This window comes from Herpailurus yagouaroundi, unplaced genomic scaffold, assembly GCF_014898765.1.
Source record: "Herpailurus yagouaroundi ecotype Mexico unplaced genomic scaffold, PumYag 188, whole genome shotgun sequence".
NCBI classification, from domain to species: domain Eukaryota; kingdom Metazoa; phylum Chordata; class Mammalia; order Carnivora; family Felidae; genus Herpailurus; species Herpailurus yagouaroundi.
Window position 1 is genome coordinate 20,284,867 of NW_024412419.1, and position 18,750 is coordinate 20,303,616.

At 46.9% G+C, this 18,750-nt stretch overlaps 1 protein-coding gene across 3 annotated transcripts in view; it reads left to right on the forward strand.

Annotated features, from left to right (window-relative positions):
• Nucleotides 1-18,750, forward strand: part of EFR3B (EFR3 homolog B) — an 82,768-nt gene that overhangs the window by 37,449 nt on the left and 26,569 nt on the right. For all 3 annotated transcript variants that reach the window (XM_040496216.1, XM_040496218.1, XM_040496219.1), the window contains exon 4: nt 6,688-6,838. In XM_040496216.1, the coding sequence (XP_040352150.1) occupies nt 6,688-6,838 (151 nt within the window). The remainder of the gene's footprint in view (nt 1-6,687; nt 6,839-18,750) is intronic.

The following is an 18,750-nucleotide window of genomic DNA, read 5'->3' on the forward strand; positions in this document are numbered from 1 at the left end:
CTGAGAGGGAAGACTTGCTATGTTTAGAAGAGAGAAGAAATCTTAAATGCAAATGATCAATAGATTTAACTGTTTAAAAATTTAAATATTTTGATGTCAGCAAAGAAACCATCGAAATTTAAAAGACAAACAACAAAAGGATGTGTTTTGAAAGAGGTGGGGAAGCTGAGAGGCTCAAAAATGTGAAGCAAGGGCCCCCAAAAACCAACCCACAGAAGAGGAAATAGGAATAATAATATTCAATAAATTTATAATCAAAGATGTGCCTTGAAATACTAAGATACCATTTTCACTTATAAACTGACAAAAAAATATTTCCAGTATTAACCAAGGAATGACGACATGAGACGCACTTTCATACTTTTCTAGAATGAGTGTGAATTGATTGAAACTCTTTAGAAGGTAGTTTTGAAATATAGGTCAAATCTTCAAGAACATTTATGCCCTTTGATCCAGTAAATTCCTTTTCTATTCGTCTATCCCAAGAAATCAATCTTAAGTTATAAACTAGCTTTACACAGAGAGAGATTCATCATGGTGTTTTTTACAAGAAAGAAATAGTGGAAATTAATGTCCAATAAGAGGAAAATAGTTTAGTAAATGATGATGTTTATCATTTGGTGAAATATTATCTATCCAACAAAAATGATGTTTATAAACATGTTTTCCGTGTAGTAATGAAAATGCCGTAAGTACATGAAAAATAGAATACATAATTATGTATACAGTGCTTTATAATCAATTTAAAAAATAAACAACAACAAATCTCAATGCCTGGAAAATATAGTAAAAACAAATATGCCATAAAAGTGAAGAGTGCTCATTTTTTGAGCAGTGTGGCTGGGTGTGTGTGCGTGTGCACGCACACGTGCTTTGTTTTGTTTTCTGTCTACCCTTTTTGTGAGTTTCCTAAATGTTCTCTGTTGAGCATGTGTTACTTTCCAATGAAAAAAGTGAACAGTAGGACCTGCCCTTCCCACACCATAGTTTAGAGCAAAGCTGAATGTAAGAGAACCCAAAGATATCCCTGGTGATGGGGTGAGGGATGGGGTAGATCCACCGGGCACCTGAGTGGCTCAGTTGGTTAAGCATCCAACTTTGGCTCAGATCATGATCTCGAGGTTCATGAGTTCGAGCCCCACACCGGGCTCTGTGCTGACAACTCAGAGCCTGGAGCCTACTTTGGATTCTGTGTCTCCCTCTCTCTCTGCCCCTCCCCCACTTGCTCTCTCTCTCTCTCTCTCTCTCTCTCTCTCTCTCTCTCTCTCTCAGGCATAAATAAACATAAAAAAAAAAAAGGATGGGGTAGATCCAGAGCAGTTGTTCCTAAGTTCCATTGCTTCTATTCTCCACAAAGTCCATCCTGTACTTTCCTCTGCTTCTACCTTTCTTCTGTTGCAGACTCCAGATTATGGACGGCAGCATTAGAAATTGTCTCCCTGACCCGTCTTTCCTGTTCTGGTCCTTCCAGTCGAGAACTGCTAGCTCTGATTTCCAAAACACAGACCTGAAGCTATCCTTTGCTGGCTCCTTTAGAATAAAATCCAAGCTCCTCAGCTTGACCTCTGGAGGCTTCTAAACCTGCCCCTAACTCGCCACTCCGCCAGCCATGCTCACCACACCTGCCCTGCCTGCTCTAGGCCCACTCCACGTGGGCTGGCTGACACTCCTCCCTGGGTCTCTGGGCCTCACACCTCTGGGTGCAGCGCTGTCTCCCCTCGACCCCCGTCATGGGCCCCCACCGCTGCGCATCAGCCCTACCACCTCTTGGTGAAGCCGGAGCAAGAATTGGAGTAAAAAGGTTTACATTGTGCTTATAGGGTGTAGACATCCCACCTCTGCAGGACCCACCAACAAATCTGAAAGCAAGCTATCCCGAGGATAAAAGCAAGACCAAAAACAGTACATCCCTATCATCATTTTATAAAATAAAAGTAGGCTACATGCTCAATAAAAGGGGCACAAATACACTGTACATGCTGATTATATAAATCGCCTTGACATATTATAAAGCATATTCAGGCAAGTAAAAATGACTTTATCCTAGACTGAATCTAACACTAATATGCTAGCAATAACATTAAGCATCTAATACTAATTTTATCTGCCCTCTCTGCAGTGATGGTTCTCTTGGTAAAAATGTGCTGTAGCCCGCACAGCCACTTAGAATCATTCCACTGCCCTCAGAACTACAATTCAAAATTGGTATCGTTCTGTTAAAAATAGGCATTGCAGCGTCTAAGTAAAGCCTTGGACGCCTCGTTGGAAGCTTTAATCATAAACATTTGGAGAAGAATCTGTTAGATCTGATCTCCTATTCTCTCTCCTTGCCCGCCCTATCTTTCCCTACCCAGTGCCGCACTCATCATTATTCTCTTCCTTGTCATTAGTATCTTCCTGATGGCAGCTTTGGAAGGACAAAATATTCACATGCAGACAGTCTGAGGGGTTGTGTCTCCCTGTCGTCATGCACGTGTCTGTGTTTGCTGTTTGATTTTACGGACGTGAACCTTGGGTGTTTGACCCAGTCACAGAACCATCTTCTACTCCACGGTCTCCCCGCTTTATCACCCCGCTCCAGTTGTGTGTGAACTCTGCCTTAATATGTGTTTAGCATCAGGGGTGATAACGAAATGTGGGCAGAGAGGGAATAAGGTGTGAATTCTAAGGTGCTGCTCACTGACGTGAACGATGATGGGCAGAGATGTCTGCCTTTCCTCTCAGACCACACCTGGTTCCCAGGCTCTGTGTACCTACTCCTTCTTGGTTGAGCACAAGGTGTTCATGCAGAACGAGCTGCCCCTTCTGGAATTCAATAGGAGATACTCCTTGCCTCATTCCCTGTATATTTTCCTCAGGTGTTGTAACTCACCTCCTGCCATGGGCCTTGCCCCGGAGTTCCTGTTATTATAACCCCCAAGTGTCCTCTCTTGGTGTCGGTTGCTGTCCATGAACCCAGTTCTAGCCCAGACTCCTTGGGCTCTGCCTTACTCACCTGCCTTACTCACCTGACGGCTCTGAAGCCCTCCCAGTACATCCAGAACCCTTGCTGCTGTTGTCTGTACCTCGGGCTCCTGCAGCGGGCTAGTCTTCACCAGCACCTTTCTGCCTTGACCCACTCCTAGTACTCAGACCGGTTCAGTTTCCTGGACCTATTACTTCCCTGGATTCCTTCCAGGACACTGAGTCCAGATCACCCAGGCTGACTGGCCCTGGTCCTGTTGAGCAGACATCACCCTGAGAAGCCCACACTTTATTCTCTTGGAGACTATAGGCCCAGCTACAGGAGATTCCTAGGGAGGTTAAGGTAAGGTAGGACCAATGCAGAGAGCCTTGGACTAGGAGGTTCTAAGGTCCCTTTGCCTTCTAATCTTCTAAGATGCTTTGAAAAGCTCAAGTTCATCGTTATAATCCTTCTATCCTTGGTATGGGGGCCCAAGATGGGGAACAAAGCATAGTATATTCAAAGAACTAGGCCTTAAACTTCTTGACTTTTCAGTTTCTCTTCTACCATAATTTCCAGTTTCCATCAAAATCTCCACTCCTGGTTAGTAGCCAATTTTTTTTAACTTATATTTTTTAATCCATTCATTCATTCATTTTGCTAGCAAAGGATGGCTTTTCCTTTTTAGGATTTTTCTGGGAATTTTTTTTGACAGGAAAAGGAAAAGCAGCAATCTAAACTCGGGAATTTGGGAAGTCTTCTAGTTTCTTCTCTTGCCAAACCCCACTCCACCCCTTCCTTTCCCTCATTTGGACTCTGTGAGCTAATGGTGAAGCCTTTCCTACATAGGATGCTGGGATGATTCATAGGAGAATAGAGTTCTACACTGCTTGCCCCCTTTTTCCCACCTGCCATGTTTGGTTGCTCAACCGTGGCCAGGTTTGTCTGCAAGGAAAGCCTGTTTCTTTTGGAAGGGCCCCAGCCAGGCTGCTTCGCTGACCAGGACAGCCAACCTGAAACATGCCAGGACTTCCGCAAGGCACGGCAGCTTTCCTGGACTGTGACTACGATGGCCTCTAAAGAGCCAGGAATGGCCAGCACCGTCCCCACCCCCGCGCCCAGCAGGACATGGTGGTTCTGATTCACCCGAAGGAGCTCAAAGACCCAATGCCGGCTCTGTCTTTGAAAGACATCCTGCAAATAAGAGCATGGCCTGATCCATTTGTAAACATGCCCAGAGATAACTATGTAATAGCATTTAGTGAGATTAAGTAATAATTTAATAAGAGTGGACTCAATTCACCTAATGGACAGGATAATGTCAGAGGGGCTGTTTTTCTTATGATTGCTCAACATAGAAGTTAGCTCAGAGGTACCTAAGAAATGGTATCTGGTGTCTTTTAAAAGATTAGGAGACACCATGACTGCTGTTACTTTATATATTTGGATTTGCAAAGCTGGCTCGCGCACTGTGAGGCAGTTTGGACACACAATGTCTGAAACTGAACGACTGCCGGGAGAAGCATTGTGCGCCTTGTGTCCTGTCCTCCTGGCACCTCCAGAATTCACCTTGTCGTCATGCTTCCTGTTCTTTCTTTTTATTTAGCCAGACTTTGGGGCGCCTGGGTGGCGCAGTCGGTTAAGCGTCCGACTTCGGCTCAGGTCACGATCTCGCGGTCCGTGAGTTCGAGCCCCGTGTCAGGCCCTGGACTGATGGCTCAGAGCCTGGAGCCTGTTTCCGATTCTGTGTCTCCCTCTCTCTCTGCCCCTCCCCCGTTCATGCTCTGTCTCTCTCTGTCCCAAAAATAAGTAAACGTTGAAAAAAAAAATTTATTTAGCCAGACTTTGTTTTAAAAAGAAGACAAATGGGGAAAGGAAGGAAAAATAAAATAAAAACAGAGAGCGAGGCAAACCATAAGAGACTCTTTTTTAAACATTTTTTTAATGTTTTTTATTTATTTTTGAGAGAGACAGAGACAGAGTATGAGCAGGCAAGGGGCAGAGAGAGAGGCAGACACAGAATCCGAAGCAGGCTCCTGGCTCTGAGCTGTCAGCACAGAGCCCGACACAGGGCTCCAACCCACAAACCTCAAGATCGCGACCTGAGCCAAAGACAGATGCCCAACAAACTGAGCCACCCAGGCACCCCTTAATGGGAACATTTTAATCATGTGGCCTGACCTAGCAGCAGAAGGGGCTGGGAGGTGGTCTTGATGAACAGCCACGAGCTCAGTTAAAATTCTAAATTACTAGGGAAAAAGAGGGGAAAGAGATTCCGGGGGAAACTCACAGCATTCTGCCTCAGACACCTAACTCCCTAAAGAAAACTACAAAGGTTTGAACTGGAATAATTTTGGACAGATTTGCAGCAGCTTCCTCAATAGAATTTAAATGATAACCTATTCCAGTAAATGTCTACTCTATTTTCTTTAGTATGCAAGGGCCTTGCAAGTGGGGCATGCACCCCTTCATGCTGTGTCTTACCTGACCATAGGCTCCTGTCGCCACTGTGGAACAAATGTTGGGTTTGGACTCAGACGTGCCCTCCTAATTCTCAGCAGGAATTTGATTCGTGGCACTTTTCTGGGGATTCAAGAGAGGGGTTGAAGAAGACAACCACCAGGATAATCAGGGGTTGTCCTGCGAAGGCTAGTTTGGAGAGGATTGGGTATTTTGAGCATAGAGAAGAGCAAGAAACAGGAGATTGCTGCATTCAGGTGGTTGAAGGGCTTAGCCCTCTTTTATAACTGCTCCCAAAAGTAGAATTATAAATACAGGATAAAGGTATTAAGGTTTAGCTTGAAAGATAAAGAAGTTTTAATTTAGTTGTCAAAAAACAGGATGGACTGACTTACTAGTAAGCCCATTCACTGTTGGATGGTGAGTATTTCTGGTTTCAGAAGATGTTCACTCAGGTTTTAGACTTTAGAAGAATTAAGTAGTTAGGGCCTTAAAGTTGGCATAGAACATCGTCTTCATTAGGTACAGTATGCATTACCTAAATATGGTAATACCATGAACCATATTGTGTGACAACCCTAGGACTTCTGAGGTCTTTAAACACAATACGTGCAGATTTTATACTCCTTAACCTTTGCAGTTGACTGGTCCTCAGGCCCATCTCAGATTCTTCATAAACATTCTTCCAAAAGTTCTTCTCTTCCTCCCACTAGAGCTATCTCTCTCCTTCTTTGGAACCCTTGTGAGATGTCCTGCATGATTTTCTTGTAGCATTTCTTTTTAGAGGAGGTATCTGTGTGTTTATCTTGTCCATCCAACTCCAGGCCCTGTAAGTTGAAGGACTTCCTCCTTACATCCCTGCACTGACTAACACAGAGCTTTTCTCCCGCGGGTGCTCAACAAACACTTCCTGACCTTGGATCAAATGATTCTCTGATCTCATTGGGGTTGGGTTCAGAATTTGCTCTTCTGAGCATCAATCCTTTCTGGTTGTATCTACTCACGAACTGGTACACCTCACCTGTCCTCGTGTTCTTCATCTGTGGAGGGAGGGGCTGGGGGGCCGGTGTCTGGGCTCCCTTCTGGCTCCGGTTCCTTCTGACTCTTGTGCTGGGCTGGAGTGGGCACTGGTTGGAATGGCTGTGCAGATGCTGGCCACCTACGGAAGAGCCTCATTCCCCAGATGCTGCCCAGGTGGCCACTATGCTGCCATCTAGATTGTCCCAGTCACGTGGTGAGGGTGGAATGGGTGTGAGGCCAAGTGATGGTGTTGTTTTCCCCAGGTACGTGTGCATCGCCATGGAGGCACTGGACCAGCTGCTCATGGCCTGCCACTGCCAGAGCATCAACCTCTTCGTGGAGAGTTTCCTTAAGATGGTGGCCAAGCTGCTGGAGTCGGAGAAGCCCAACCTGCAGATCCTCGGCACCAACTCGGTAAGGAGCTGCCCAGGCGCTCTGGAGTGGGTAGTGGGGAGCATGGCGGTGGGGCACGGAGGACGTCTGGGTCAGCATTGTTATCATCCAGTCCTGTTGGGTTTCTGATCCTAAGTACAACTCACCTCTTATCTTAGTGTCTGTCCCTCTGAATAAAGGGACTTGTCTGAATAAAGGAGTATTTGGGGGTTTTCTTTTATTTAAACAAATATATGAGAAATAAAGTAAATTTTAAAAATAAAATTCACCATAGTAAAGCATATGATTCAATGGTTTTTAATACGTTCACAAGGTTTTGCAACTATCACCATCTACTATATTTATCTTTAGATCTGTGATCTTGAAGCTTTTTTTCTAGCAATAGATTTTTCCCTTAAATAATTTTAAGTGGAGCCCCAGTAGATATAAAAATAGATGGAAAAGGAGTCATTCCTTTGAGGGCAGGGCGTGCCCTATGCTTGGCCCCTGACTCCATAGGGCAAACTTTGAAAGCTGTCCAGCTTGTACTTCTTTCAAAGAAGCATAGCACAGAGGCATCGGTAAGTGGAAAGATCATGCAGAAACAGGAAACAGGGCTTCTGGCTTAGTTCTGCCCTTACCTGGCTGGGTAACTTTGACTGGGCTGTCTTTTATGGACCTGTCTTTTCATCCATACCATGAGCTGATTGAACTTGGTCCAAACACAGTGATGCTAGTCTCCGTACAAGAGGCTGCTATCTTGATAGTTACGGCTTGGGGAGAGAAGGGCTATTAGATGTGTCAAGAACTCCCTGCTTCACATTTATCTATATATACTTGAATATCCTGGTGGCTTTCTTCAATGTCTTGCCCTCTGCCTTATTCCTCCCCTTTCAGGGCATACTTTCAGCTCCAGGTCTATAGGCAGCTTGGTGTTAAAAGCCCTGATAGGCACCTATTTTACAGACATCACAAAAGAAAAGCTAAAGGTTCGCTCTTAGCATTCCCAGCCTGACATTTCTGAATTTTTATTGCACGGATCACAACTGCTCTCCTGTTCTACCTAAGTTGATTTACCCAGAAGAAGATAGTCTTTAAATTTTAATTTTAAGGAGCAAAAGTGGCAACTATTCCCTTCTCTTTCCTCTCCCTGTGAGCCAGCTGCCTTTGACAAATTTCATAGACGGTAGCTGAGGGTGAAGTCTTTTGTCAAGTTGCCCTGGCAACAGCTTCAGATACTGTTTCGTTTGCCCTGTTAAGATAACTCTAGTCTAGGAGAGAACATCTGAATGGAAAATAAACCAGTCATCAGGCATCCAGAGGGCCTCTCCCCACGGGGGACCACAGAAACAGGTGGCTGCCAGGGCTACCTTTCCCCATAGCAAGCCCTGGCCCGGGGTAGGCGATTGGTTAGTTCCTGCCTTGTAAATTCCTAGATTCCCATCACAGCCCATCAGTGCATCAGCAACAGATGAGAGTCGGCTAATGATTCCTGTACTGCAGACAATGAAGGTTATATAAGGACAAGCAATTATGAGTAAATTAAGTCGAATAACTAGTAGATCCGGAGTCCAACTTTGGAGGCAGCTTTTGCTAGTGCTGTCCCTCATCCACGTGCTCTTGCCAGCTCTCAAACCCCGGGGATGTCCACAAGGCTCCCTAAGAATCATGTTCTAATGCTCCTCATTGTCTTAGAACCGCCAACATGCTAATCCTCGATGTAGTCCTAGAGAGTCTAGCGTAGGAGTTTCAACTGGTTTTCTTGGGGGTTCGAGGCCTTGTGGGGGCAAAGGAGGACCTGGAAGGAGGACTAGAAAGATCCTATGTGGAGGTTTGCAGCCTTTCATTTGGATGAAGGGTTTGGCTGCTAGGAAGTTAACAGAAAGACAAGGAAGGAGGGAAAGAGAATATAAGAGGAAAAGAAAAGGAAAAAAAACCCCACTGAGCTCATTTAAAACCTTCGTTTTGCTGGATTTCTCTGCTTGGAAAAAGAAGCCCCAAAAGTCGGATAGCTTGTCTGCTCGCACAGCTGAAGCGCTGGCTTTAGACGGTGATTTATTTAGCCCCGTGCCGTGTTCTGTCCCTAGAGTGCACTCCTGTCCCTAGAGCTCTGCTGTGCCACCAGCCTCCCTGTGGCCAGGCCAACTCCGTGACAGGTGGCCCACTGCCTTGTGGCTGAGAAGTTGAGAGAAACCTTCCCCCTGAGCCAGCTCTGCCTCCCTGTACCTTTTCCCTCGGAACTGGCTTTACTGCCTGAATCCACTCAATAAACCTCCGCCTTCTGCAGAGCGTCTCTTCAGAAACCCTAGACACTTCAAGGTCCCAAACCTGGCCAATGACAGAGTCTCCTGCAGAGCTTTGGAAACCTACAGATTCCCAGGTTTCCACCAGACTCACTGACCAGCATCTCTGGAGGGGGCACGTGGTCACCTAGGAATCTGCATGTTTTCACCTCCCATGTGATGCTAGCAGTGGATTTGGGGACCACTGACACACTGTAGTCTTCAACCTGTACAGGGTTTCTCTCTCCCTCCCCACCTCCATTCCTTTCTTCATCCCTAATAGATGTTTATCTAGCTTGTAAGAATGACCTTGGGTTGACACTTGTCACAAAATCCAAATTTGCTAATACCGCTCCTGCACATTGCATGCAGTAAAGCGTAATTTTTAAAAATCTACCCTCAATGAGAATAGCTGAGTTTTGGAAGCTGATAAGTGACCAGGAAAGTCTGGAGAAGACAGGGAGCCAGGGCCAGCTAAGCTCGCTTTACTTGTTTGGGGATTTGCATTTGTGCCTCTGCCTCATTGCCCGTGGGGTCTAAATGTGTGTCTCAGGGACAGCACAGTGACCATGTGTCCTGACCTTTAAGATTACTCACGAATGATGGGCACCTGGGTGGCTCAGTCGGTTAAGGGTCTGACTCTTGGTTTTGGCTCAGGTCATAATCTCATGGTTCTTGAGTTTAAGCCCCAAACTCTGCCCTGACAATGTGGAGCCTGTTTCAGATCCTCTGTCTTCCCCCCCCCCACCTCTCTCTGATCCTCCCCCAAAACAAAATAAACATTTTTTTTAAAGAAAGATCACTCACTAATGATAAACTGAAAATGTTAAGTCTGAAGATGCCAAGTTCCCCTACATAACCAATCTACTCTATTAGCCTAATGTATACAAATAGTAAACTCTTATGAAGATTCATGGATTACAGTTTGCACTTTTATCCCTGCCTCACAACATATACAAAAATTAACTCAAAATAGACCAAAGACCTAAATGTAAGAGCTGAAACTATAGAACTCTTAAAAGAAACTAGAGGATTATGTGTTCATGATCTTGGATTTGGCAATGGATTCTTAGGTGCAACATGAAAAGTAGAAACAACAAAAGAAAAAATAGACAAATGGACTTCATCAAATTAAAACCTTTTGTGCATTCAAGGACACTACCAAGGAAGTGAAAAGACAACCACAGAATTGGAGAAAATATCTACAACTCACGTATCTGATAAGGGTCCAGCAACCAGAATGTATGAAAAATACTTACAACTCAACAACAAAAAGACAACCCAATTAAAAAATGGTTAAAGGACTTGAATAGGCATTTCTCCAAAGATATACAAATGGCCAAGAAGCACATTAAAAGATGGTCAACATCACTAATCATTAGGGAAATACAAGTCAAAACCACAAGGAGATTCCACCCCACACTCACTAGGATGGCTATTAAAAAAAAAAAAAAAAAAACCTATAAATGACAAGTGCTGGCAAGAATGCATAGAAATTGAAACCCTCATATGTTGCTAGTGGAAACGTGAAATGGCGTTGGCCCTGTGGAAAACAGTTTAGTGGTTCTCCAGAAAGTTAAACATATAGGATTACCATATGACTGAGCAATTCTTCCTAGGTATATACCCCAAAGAGCTGAAAACAGATACTCAAACAAATACTTGCGCACAAATGTTCACAGAAGCACGATTCACGATAGCCAAAAGATGGAAACGACCCAAAAGATCACATAGTGTGTAATTTCTATGAGCTGTCCAGTCTAGGTAAGTGCATAGATACAGAAACCAGAATAATGGTTGCCCAGGGCTGGGGAAGAGGGGCAGGAGAATGATTGCTTAGTGGGTACAGGGTTTCCTTTGGGGACGACGAGATGCTTTAGCTGCACAATATGAATGTATTCAATGCCACTGAATTGTGCACTGTAAGAGGTTCACTTTATGTTTTGTAAATTTTACCTGAATTCTTTTTCTTTAAAAAAAATTTTTCTTAATGTTTATTTATTTTTGAGACAGAGAGAGAGACAGAGTGTGAGCAGGGGAGGGGCAGAGAGAGAAGGAGACACAGAATCTGAAGCAGGCTCCAGGCTCCAGGCTCTGAGCTGTCACAGAGCCTGACACGGGGCTCAGACCCACAAACCATGAGATCATGACCTGAGCTGAAGTTGGTCGCTTACCTGACTGAGCCACCCAGGCGCCCTGAGTGTCTGACTCTTGATTTCAGCTCAGGTCACAACCTGACAGTTCATGAGACTGAACTGCACGTCAGGCTCTGTGCTGACAGTATGGAACCTGCTTGGGATTCTCTCTCTCTCTCTCTCTCTCTCTCTCTCTCTCTCTCTCTCTCTCTCCCTCTCTCTCTTGCCCCATCCCAGCTCATGCGAGTGTGTACCCACATGCGCTGTCTCCAAAAAATAAATAAACATAAAACAAAATTCTTAAAGTACATTTTTGTCTTTGCCATGAGAAATCTGGGGAAACCAGGCAAGCAACCCATTCCCCACCCACCTCTCAGCTGATGTTTTATCTCAGGTAGCATTTCTCCCTGTTGACCACTCTTCCTTCAGCCCCCCTTGACATCCTGGTCCCATCACCCCAGCTCTTCCCACCTGGTTCATCCTTCTTAGTTTCTGTGGTTGGCTGAGTAACGGTCCCCCAAGGATGTCCATGCTCTAGACCCGTGAACATTACCTGAAATGGCAAAAGGGACTTTGCAGATAGAAATCAGGCTGAGGATCTTGAGATCGGGAGAGTCTCCAGGATTATCTGAGGTAATCACAGGGATGCTTATGGGAAGCAGGAGGGTCAGAGTCAGACAGAAGGTGCAATTTTGATGGAAGCAGAGGGACAGAGGGAAAGATTTGAAATGCTACTCCACTGGCTTTGAAGATGGAGGAAGGCGGCCATGAGCCAAAGGATGTAGGTGGCTTCTGGAAGCTAAAAAAGGCAAGGAAACGCTCTCGTGGAGCCTCCAGAAAGCACACAGCCTGGCAGACCTGTTTTAGGCTTCTGATCCCCAGAGCCATAGATAATAAATTTGTATTGTTTTAGACCACTAAATTGTGGTAATTTATTACAGCAGCAATCGGAAATGAATATACTTTCCGGCAATGATTCTCTTCCTCCACACGCCCCTGAAATGTTTGTGGTCTCCACGGTTGCTGCCCCATCTTCTCAACCCGTGTGCTCCCCCTGGACCATTCATCAACTGTTGCGGTTTTGACTGTCATCTCTAGACTAGAAACGCTCCCGTATCCAACACCAGTACAGAAACCACTGCTGGAGGTGGGCTCCCCGAAGGCGGATTGAGTCTGAACGGCAAGGCCAGTGTGCAGCTTAGGTCACGGGGGTCGGCACCAGTAAATGCTGGGGATCCCTCTAGAGCAGAGGCAGCTGGTGCTTTCCTGGGTCTGTGTTTACCCGGCCGGCACATGGGGGCTGCTCAGGGCCGGAGAGATCACCTTCCCAGGCAGCAGGGACCGGGCTTTCCCAAAAGACCTTAAAACCGAGTCAGTTTTGCAAAGAATCTTGAAAAAGAGAGGGCATAATGTGGGTGGACAAGACAGGATGTCCTAGGTCTAGGGAATGACGGAGCCTCCTCTGGCCTCAGCAGGACATGATCGATCGCATCACAGTGGGGCCGTTTCTCTCTGGCTTTACTGAAAAGTGCTCTGGGAAGTTGCTGTCAGCATGAGCAGCTGGCCGTCGGGGCAGGGGGTGTTACAGTCAAACCCGTGTGGTTTACAAGGTCTGCTTCCCAGCGAGGATTTGTCTCGGTGAAGCTAAGAAGCAGTTCCCATCTCTCCTGGTGGAACAGCCTGCAGGCCTAGACCCCTGAGAGAGGCGGGCTCCTCTCTGTGCCCAGCGTTCCAGACTGCGGTTCTGTTGTTGATGGTAGGAAGCCGCGAGGCTCACAAGCCTCTTCTGCACAAGAGGGAAAGGCTCACTTCTGCTTGGAGACACTCTGTTAGCACAGACGTGAGGCCAACCAGCTCAGCTTCCATTTTCCACATGGGGTGGGGGTGAGGGGGAAGAGCTGTTTTTACAATGTCAATATTTGGAGATTACTTTCCCTTTATTAACTCAGGCCCTTAGTAACTCTCAGTATTTGCATAATTGTGGCTCCCCCCCTGCCTGTGCGGAGGGTCGTGATCTGCTCGGGCAAGCGCGCCCTTTGTTGTGTATAAAGAGCTGAAACTTTGATCTTGAAAGGGTGGCCCTAACCGTGCCTGGAGCCTTTGAAGTGTCACGTGCTCAAAATCTTCCGTTTGTTGCTATGGAGACCTTCCTCATCATTACTATATCTTAGAAAAATAAAACCAAAAGCAAACCCAGCTTTATTATTTCACAATCTTATTCATTAGGCAAGCAGCATTCTAACAAAAGCCATTTGTAAGGTATGAATTAGCAATACTGGGAATGAAGCAGACAGGAAATCCCTGCTGTCTCATGCTTTATAAAAAAGAGCCACGGCCTCACAGGTAAATGGGCCCAGTGGGAATCCAGGGAGTGTTCAGAGCGAGCCAAAAGTGCACTGAGGGGAAAATGAGGCTGCACTGTCAACTGGGGTGGGTTGGTCATACCAAGTTGAAGAGGCAACTGCTCTCCTTAGCCCCATTTTACAGATGGGGCAACTGAGGCACAGGAAGCTTAATTAACTTGCCCCAGATAAGCTTCATAAGTAGAGGAGGTGAGATTCAGAAATGCAGCCTGGGGGTGCTTGGGTGGCTCAGTTGGTTAAATGTCCAACTCTTGATTTTGGCTCAGATCATGATCTCACAGTTCATGAGTTTGAGTCCCGCAGCAGGCTCTGCGCTGACAGCATGGAGCCTACTTGGGATTTTCTCTCTCTTTCCCTCTCAAAATAAAGAAATAAAAGTTTAAAAATTAAAAAAAAAAAAAAAGAAAGAAAAGAAAAGAAATGCAGACTGTCTCCAGACCCCTTCTTATCACCATAACGCTGTGCTGTCTCTCATTAGAGGGACGAAGGCCTTACTCACTCTAAAGCCCTGATATTCCAAATGCACGTCTGCTGGGCCTTGGCATTGCCCAGGCGGACTTCCACAGTAGGTGTGGTGCCTCGACCAGGGACCCCATGAAATACCCCGATTTGACCTTCTGAACCACGGTTACAGAAGGTTCCTGTCAGCCCCTGGAAGACTCAGGAGCAGCTTAGGGTGGGCACTCCCCAAGGGACAGCATAGGCCAACCCTCCCTGACCGGGCGGCCATACTTTCAGACTTGAGGGAGGGAAGCTCCTATCAAGCCATCACACCAAGGGTTCCTAGGGATGTTCAGAAATCTTGGTACCAAAAAGTTACCTATTTTACATTTCTAATGCAATAAGCAGGGCACACACCCTCTGCGTGGGAGGTTCAGGATGGGCATTAAGTGCATTCTCATCATCAGACCTCTTAGCGGGGCGAGAGTCCTGGCACACATGGGAATGGAATGGTTGACAGCCTGTCTCAAAGCTGTAGCCCCCAGGCCATTCTGGGCCCCAGAGACGGAGCCAAGGGGAGCCAAGGCTGGGTCACCTATCCAGCCCTTGGTTTCACCCCGACGACTCCAGTTCGAAGGAGATGGTCTTCGAAGGAGACGGCCATCTATCCAGCCTTGCCTGACCTCCATTACCAAGGACATGCTTCTCTACATTTCACAGCATCCTGCATAAGCGGGCTCCCTCCCAGCCTGACTGGGAACATTTCCAGATCTACGGGTCCAGCTTGCCAGTAAAGGGACAAAGGACACAGGGTTCGTAAATCCCCTGCCCCAGAATTTCCAGGGGGAGAAGTCGGCTGAGGGATGGCTCTTCAGAATGCAGATACCCGGGCCCTCCTCCCCAGGTAGTCTTGTTTACCAGGCTTGGGGTGGCTCAGAAGTCTGCATTTTCTACAAGCTCCCCAGGTCATGCCAATGCACATCAAAATTGAAAAACCACAGGTGGGGATGCCTGGGTGGCTCAGTGTCCGACATCGGCTCAGGTCATGATCACATGGTTCTGAGTTCAAGCCCCACCTTAGGCTCACTGCTGTCAGCACAGAGCCCGCTTCAGATCTTCTGTCCTCCTCTCTCTGCCCCTCCCCCACTTGCATGCTCTCAAAAATAAATAAACATTAAAAAATAAAATAAATAAAATAAAAGCCACTGGTAGAGGGTGAAGAGCATCAAAGTATCAGAATTCCCAAGTATGGAGCTTGGTGGCCCAGCTCCACCTGTCACAAGCCGGTTGACCGGAAATAATTCCCTTGCTCCCTTAGAGCCTCAGTTTCCCCATCTTCACAATGGGAGCAATATAATCCTGCAAAACTCACTGGTTTGCCAAAAGTTACATTAGATGATGCATGTTTTGATAGACTGAAAAATGCCCACTGAAGGATGTCCACGTGCCCGTCCCTGGGACCTGTGAACATCACAGGTTTATAAGGAAACAGGGTCTCTGCAGATGTGATTAAGCTAAGGATAGTGAAATGGGGAGATTATCCTAGATTAGCCCAATGGGCTCTAAATGCAGGCACAAGGGTCTTATAAGAGAGAGGCAGAGGGAGATTTGACCCAGAGGAGAAAATAATATGAAGACGAAGGCAGAGATCAGAGTGACGCAGCCCCAGAAAACTAATACGATGCGTAAGCGGCAGGTGCCATGGCAATATTTAATGTGGTTAACTAACTAAAATTGAAATTAAAAAAAGAAAAAGAAAAAAAAAGATAGAGAATAAGCTGAGAGTTGACGGAGGGGGTGGAGTGGGGGGTGGGCTAGATGGGTGATGGGCATTGAGGAGGGCACTTGTGATGAGCCCTGGGGGTTTTATGCAAGTGATGCATCACTGAATTCTACTCTGGAGACCAATATTGCACTGTATCTTAACTAACTAGAATTTAAATACAAGTATGTGTGTGGTGGGGGGAAGGAAGCATTTAACGTCGTCATGACTTAGATCAGAGGTGTTAGCTGCTTCTTTTGCGTACCGTTGCCATCCACACCCCACGGGAAAGATGGCACGCTGGGCCCGGTGTGACTCCACCTGATACGAATGCCTACCTACCAGTAGCTTTTATTAGGGCCCGTGCCTTTTGAATATTTGGAGGACCTCCGACAGAACAAGGTATGAGTTAAACCAGAGTTCCTGTTAGGCCAGGCACTCAGGGAGCTTTTCTTAATTATCTCTACTTTATTCACATCCGCAAGAGATGACGTGTGCATTTGCAAGAGAAGAAAAACAACGTTTGGCCGATTTGTTCCTGGTCTTGCAGTGATGGCTACTGGATGTCCCATGCCAGCCCCACCCTCTTGCCCCTGGGAGCTGTGCTCTGTCCCACCTTATTGCACTAAATGACCTCAGTCCCTGAATGGTGCTTCAGGGGGCCTGGCCTGGGGGTGGCCACGACTAGGTTTCTTCTCTCCACATCCCTAGACATCACATTCGAGGAGTGTTGCCTACATGGTCCATGCTGCCCATCTGAGCTCCTCCTCTGTGATTGCCTGGCTGGGCCTGTGTTGGTGACACAAAAAGGACAAGGGTCACACTGCCTAGTCCTGGGGCTGATGGACCAGACCGTACTCAGCCGCTGTCACCATGGTCACTGCAGCACTGTTTCCCGAGCACTCCTCCGTGCCAGGCACTGTGCTGGTCACTCGGCATACGTCCCCTCATTTAATCCCAGTGTCTGCCCCGTGACATAGGTCCCAGTGTCTCTACTTTACAGATGAGAAACCCGTGGCTCAGAACTTACACAACTTGTCCACAGTCACACAGATGACGGGAGGCAGAGCAAGGAGATGGCCGTCCAACAGCGGTCCCAGCAGCGTAGGGGGGGACCGTTGTCTACTCAAATGGGAGAACTGTTATGTCAAAAGCAAAATTTGAGAAGAAGATTCAAAACTAAGTTTTGGGGAAGAAGAGTGCAGAAGAGTAAACATCCAGGAATGCAGACAACCCCAGAAGGGAAGAGTGAGGGACATTAAAAGAAACCGTTCAGAAGAAACTGTTAGCCCAGTCTAGAAGGCCACCCGCGGTTGTAGAAACGGAATCTCCATGCGTGTTTTCTATCCTGTGTTGTCTCAGCAGCTATCATGGAATTTTCTATTTTTTTTTAAGTTTATTTATTTATTTTGAGAGAGAGAGAGAGAGAGAGAGAGAGAGAGCGTGAGTGTGTGTGGGGAGGTGCAAGGAGAGAGAGAATCCCAAGCAGGCTCCATGCTGCCAACACAGAGCCCGAGGTGGGGCTTGAACCCACGCACCTTAAGATTATGACCTGAGCCGAAATCAAGAATTGAACACTTAACCGATCAAGCCACCCGGGTGCTCCTCAATTAAAAAAAATTGAACACAGGGGCGCCTGGGTGGCGCAGTCGGTTAAGCATCCGACTTCAGCCAGGTCACGATCTCGCGGTCCGGGAGTTCGAGCCCCGCGTCGGGCTCTGGGCTGATGGCTCAGAGCCTGGAGCCTGTTTCCGATTCTGTGTCTCCCTCTCTCTCTGCCCCTCCCCCGTTCATGCTCTGTCTCTCTCTGTCCCAAAAATAAATAAATGTTGGAAAAAAAAAAAATTGAACGCAATCTCAATTCTCGCCTTACAGCCAGTGAGTACTAGTCAAAATATTTAGCAGCCTGTACACGATGGATAACAGCCCGTTCTCAACAGAGTCTGGGTGTGAACAAGTGCTCAGGCCGTGCCCTTGACCCGTCGGCTGTCAGTCCTGCTCCTGGCTTCATGGCGCTTTGAAGAAGAGGAAGGTCAAAGTTGGAAGTGAAGGGGAACTGGCTGTCACGTCCCACAGAGGTCAGGAGCGGCTCCAGAGCAGAGTCAGTGTCAGGAAACGGGGCTGGTGTGCTTAGAAGACACCCAGGTGGTCTGTCAGTGACCCTGCCGTATTTCTCAAATGGGGACTGTCCCGTCAGGTTTCCTGGGTGGGACCCTGCTCAAAGGTAGACCCCTGGGGCTCCTCCCAGAGTGACTCAGCACGTCTGGAGCTGGTGGCAGAAATCCGTGTGGTTACCGAGCCCTGTGACTCTGTCGCACAGGAATCTCTCTAACTTTGAGTCATTCTGAAAAGTGAAAGAGGTGATGTGTGTAAGATGCTTCGGGGGGTACGGACATGCCTGAGCTTCTACACGCTCATCACCACTGGCCCCCAAACTCCCAAACCAGTGGACATGAAGTCTGGGTATCCATCCTCCTGACATACATTTGAGTCTCCGCAGTCAGTAAATGTCGGAGACAAAATCTTTGACTATTTCTCCCTCTACAGTATGGTCTCTTTTTTTTCAGTTTTGCTTTAATTATTTTAAATGCGTTTTCTCTTGCATACACTCAGGTTATGTTGTTTGCAGCTGCCTCGTCATATGTGAAGTAGATACAGTATGCACTGAAAAATAAAGAATCTTAGTGAATGAAGACCGTGGGAAAACCAGAACATGAGGGAAGTGAAATGTCCCACTTGAAAGCCACACCGCCAGTGAGAGGTCGATCTGCAGTTAGAACTCCCCATGGTTGCGTGTCCCTTTTGAGTAGATGAACGTTTAAGAACTGTCTTGAGAAGTTCACATAGGCAGGGGTGCCTTGAGTGGCTCAGTCGGTTGAGCGTCCAACTGTGGCTCAGGTCTTGATCTCACAGGTCGTGGGTTCAAGCCCCACGACGGGCTCTGTGCTGACAGCTCAGAGCCTGGAGCCTG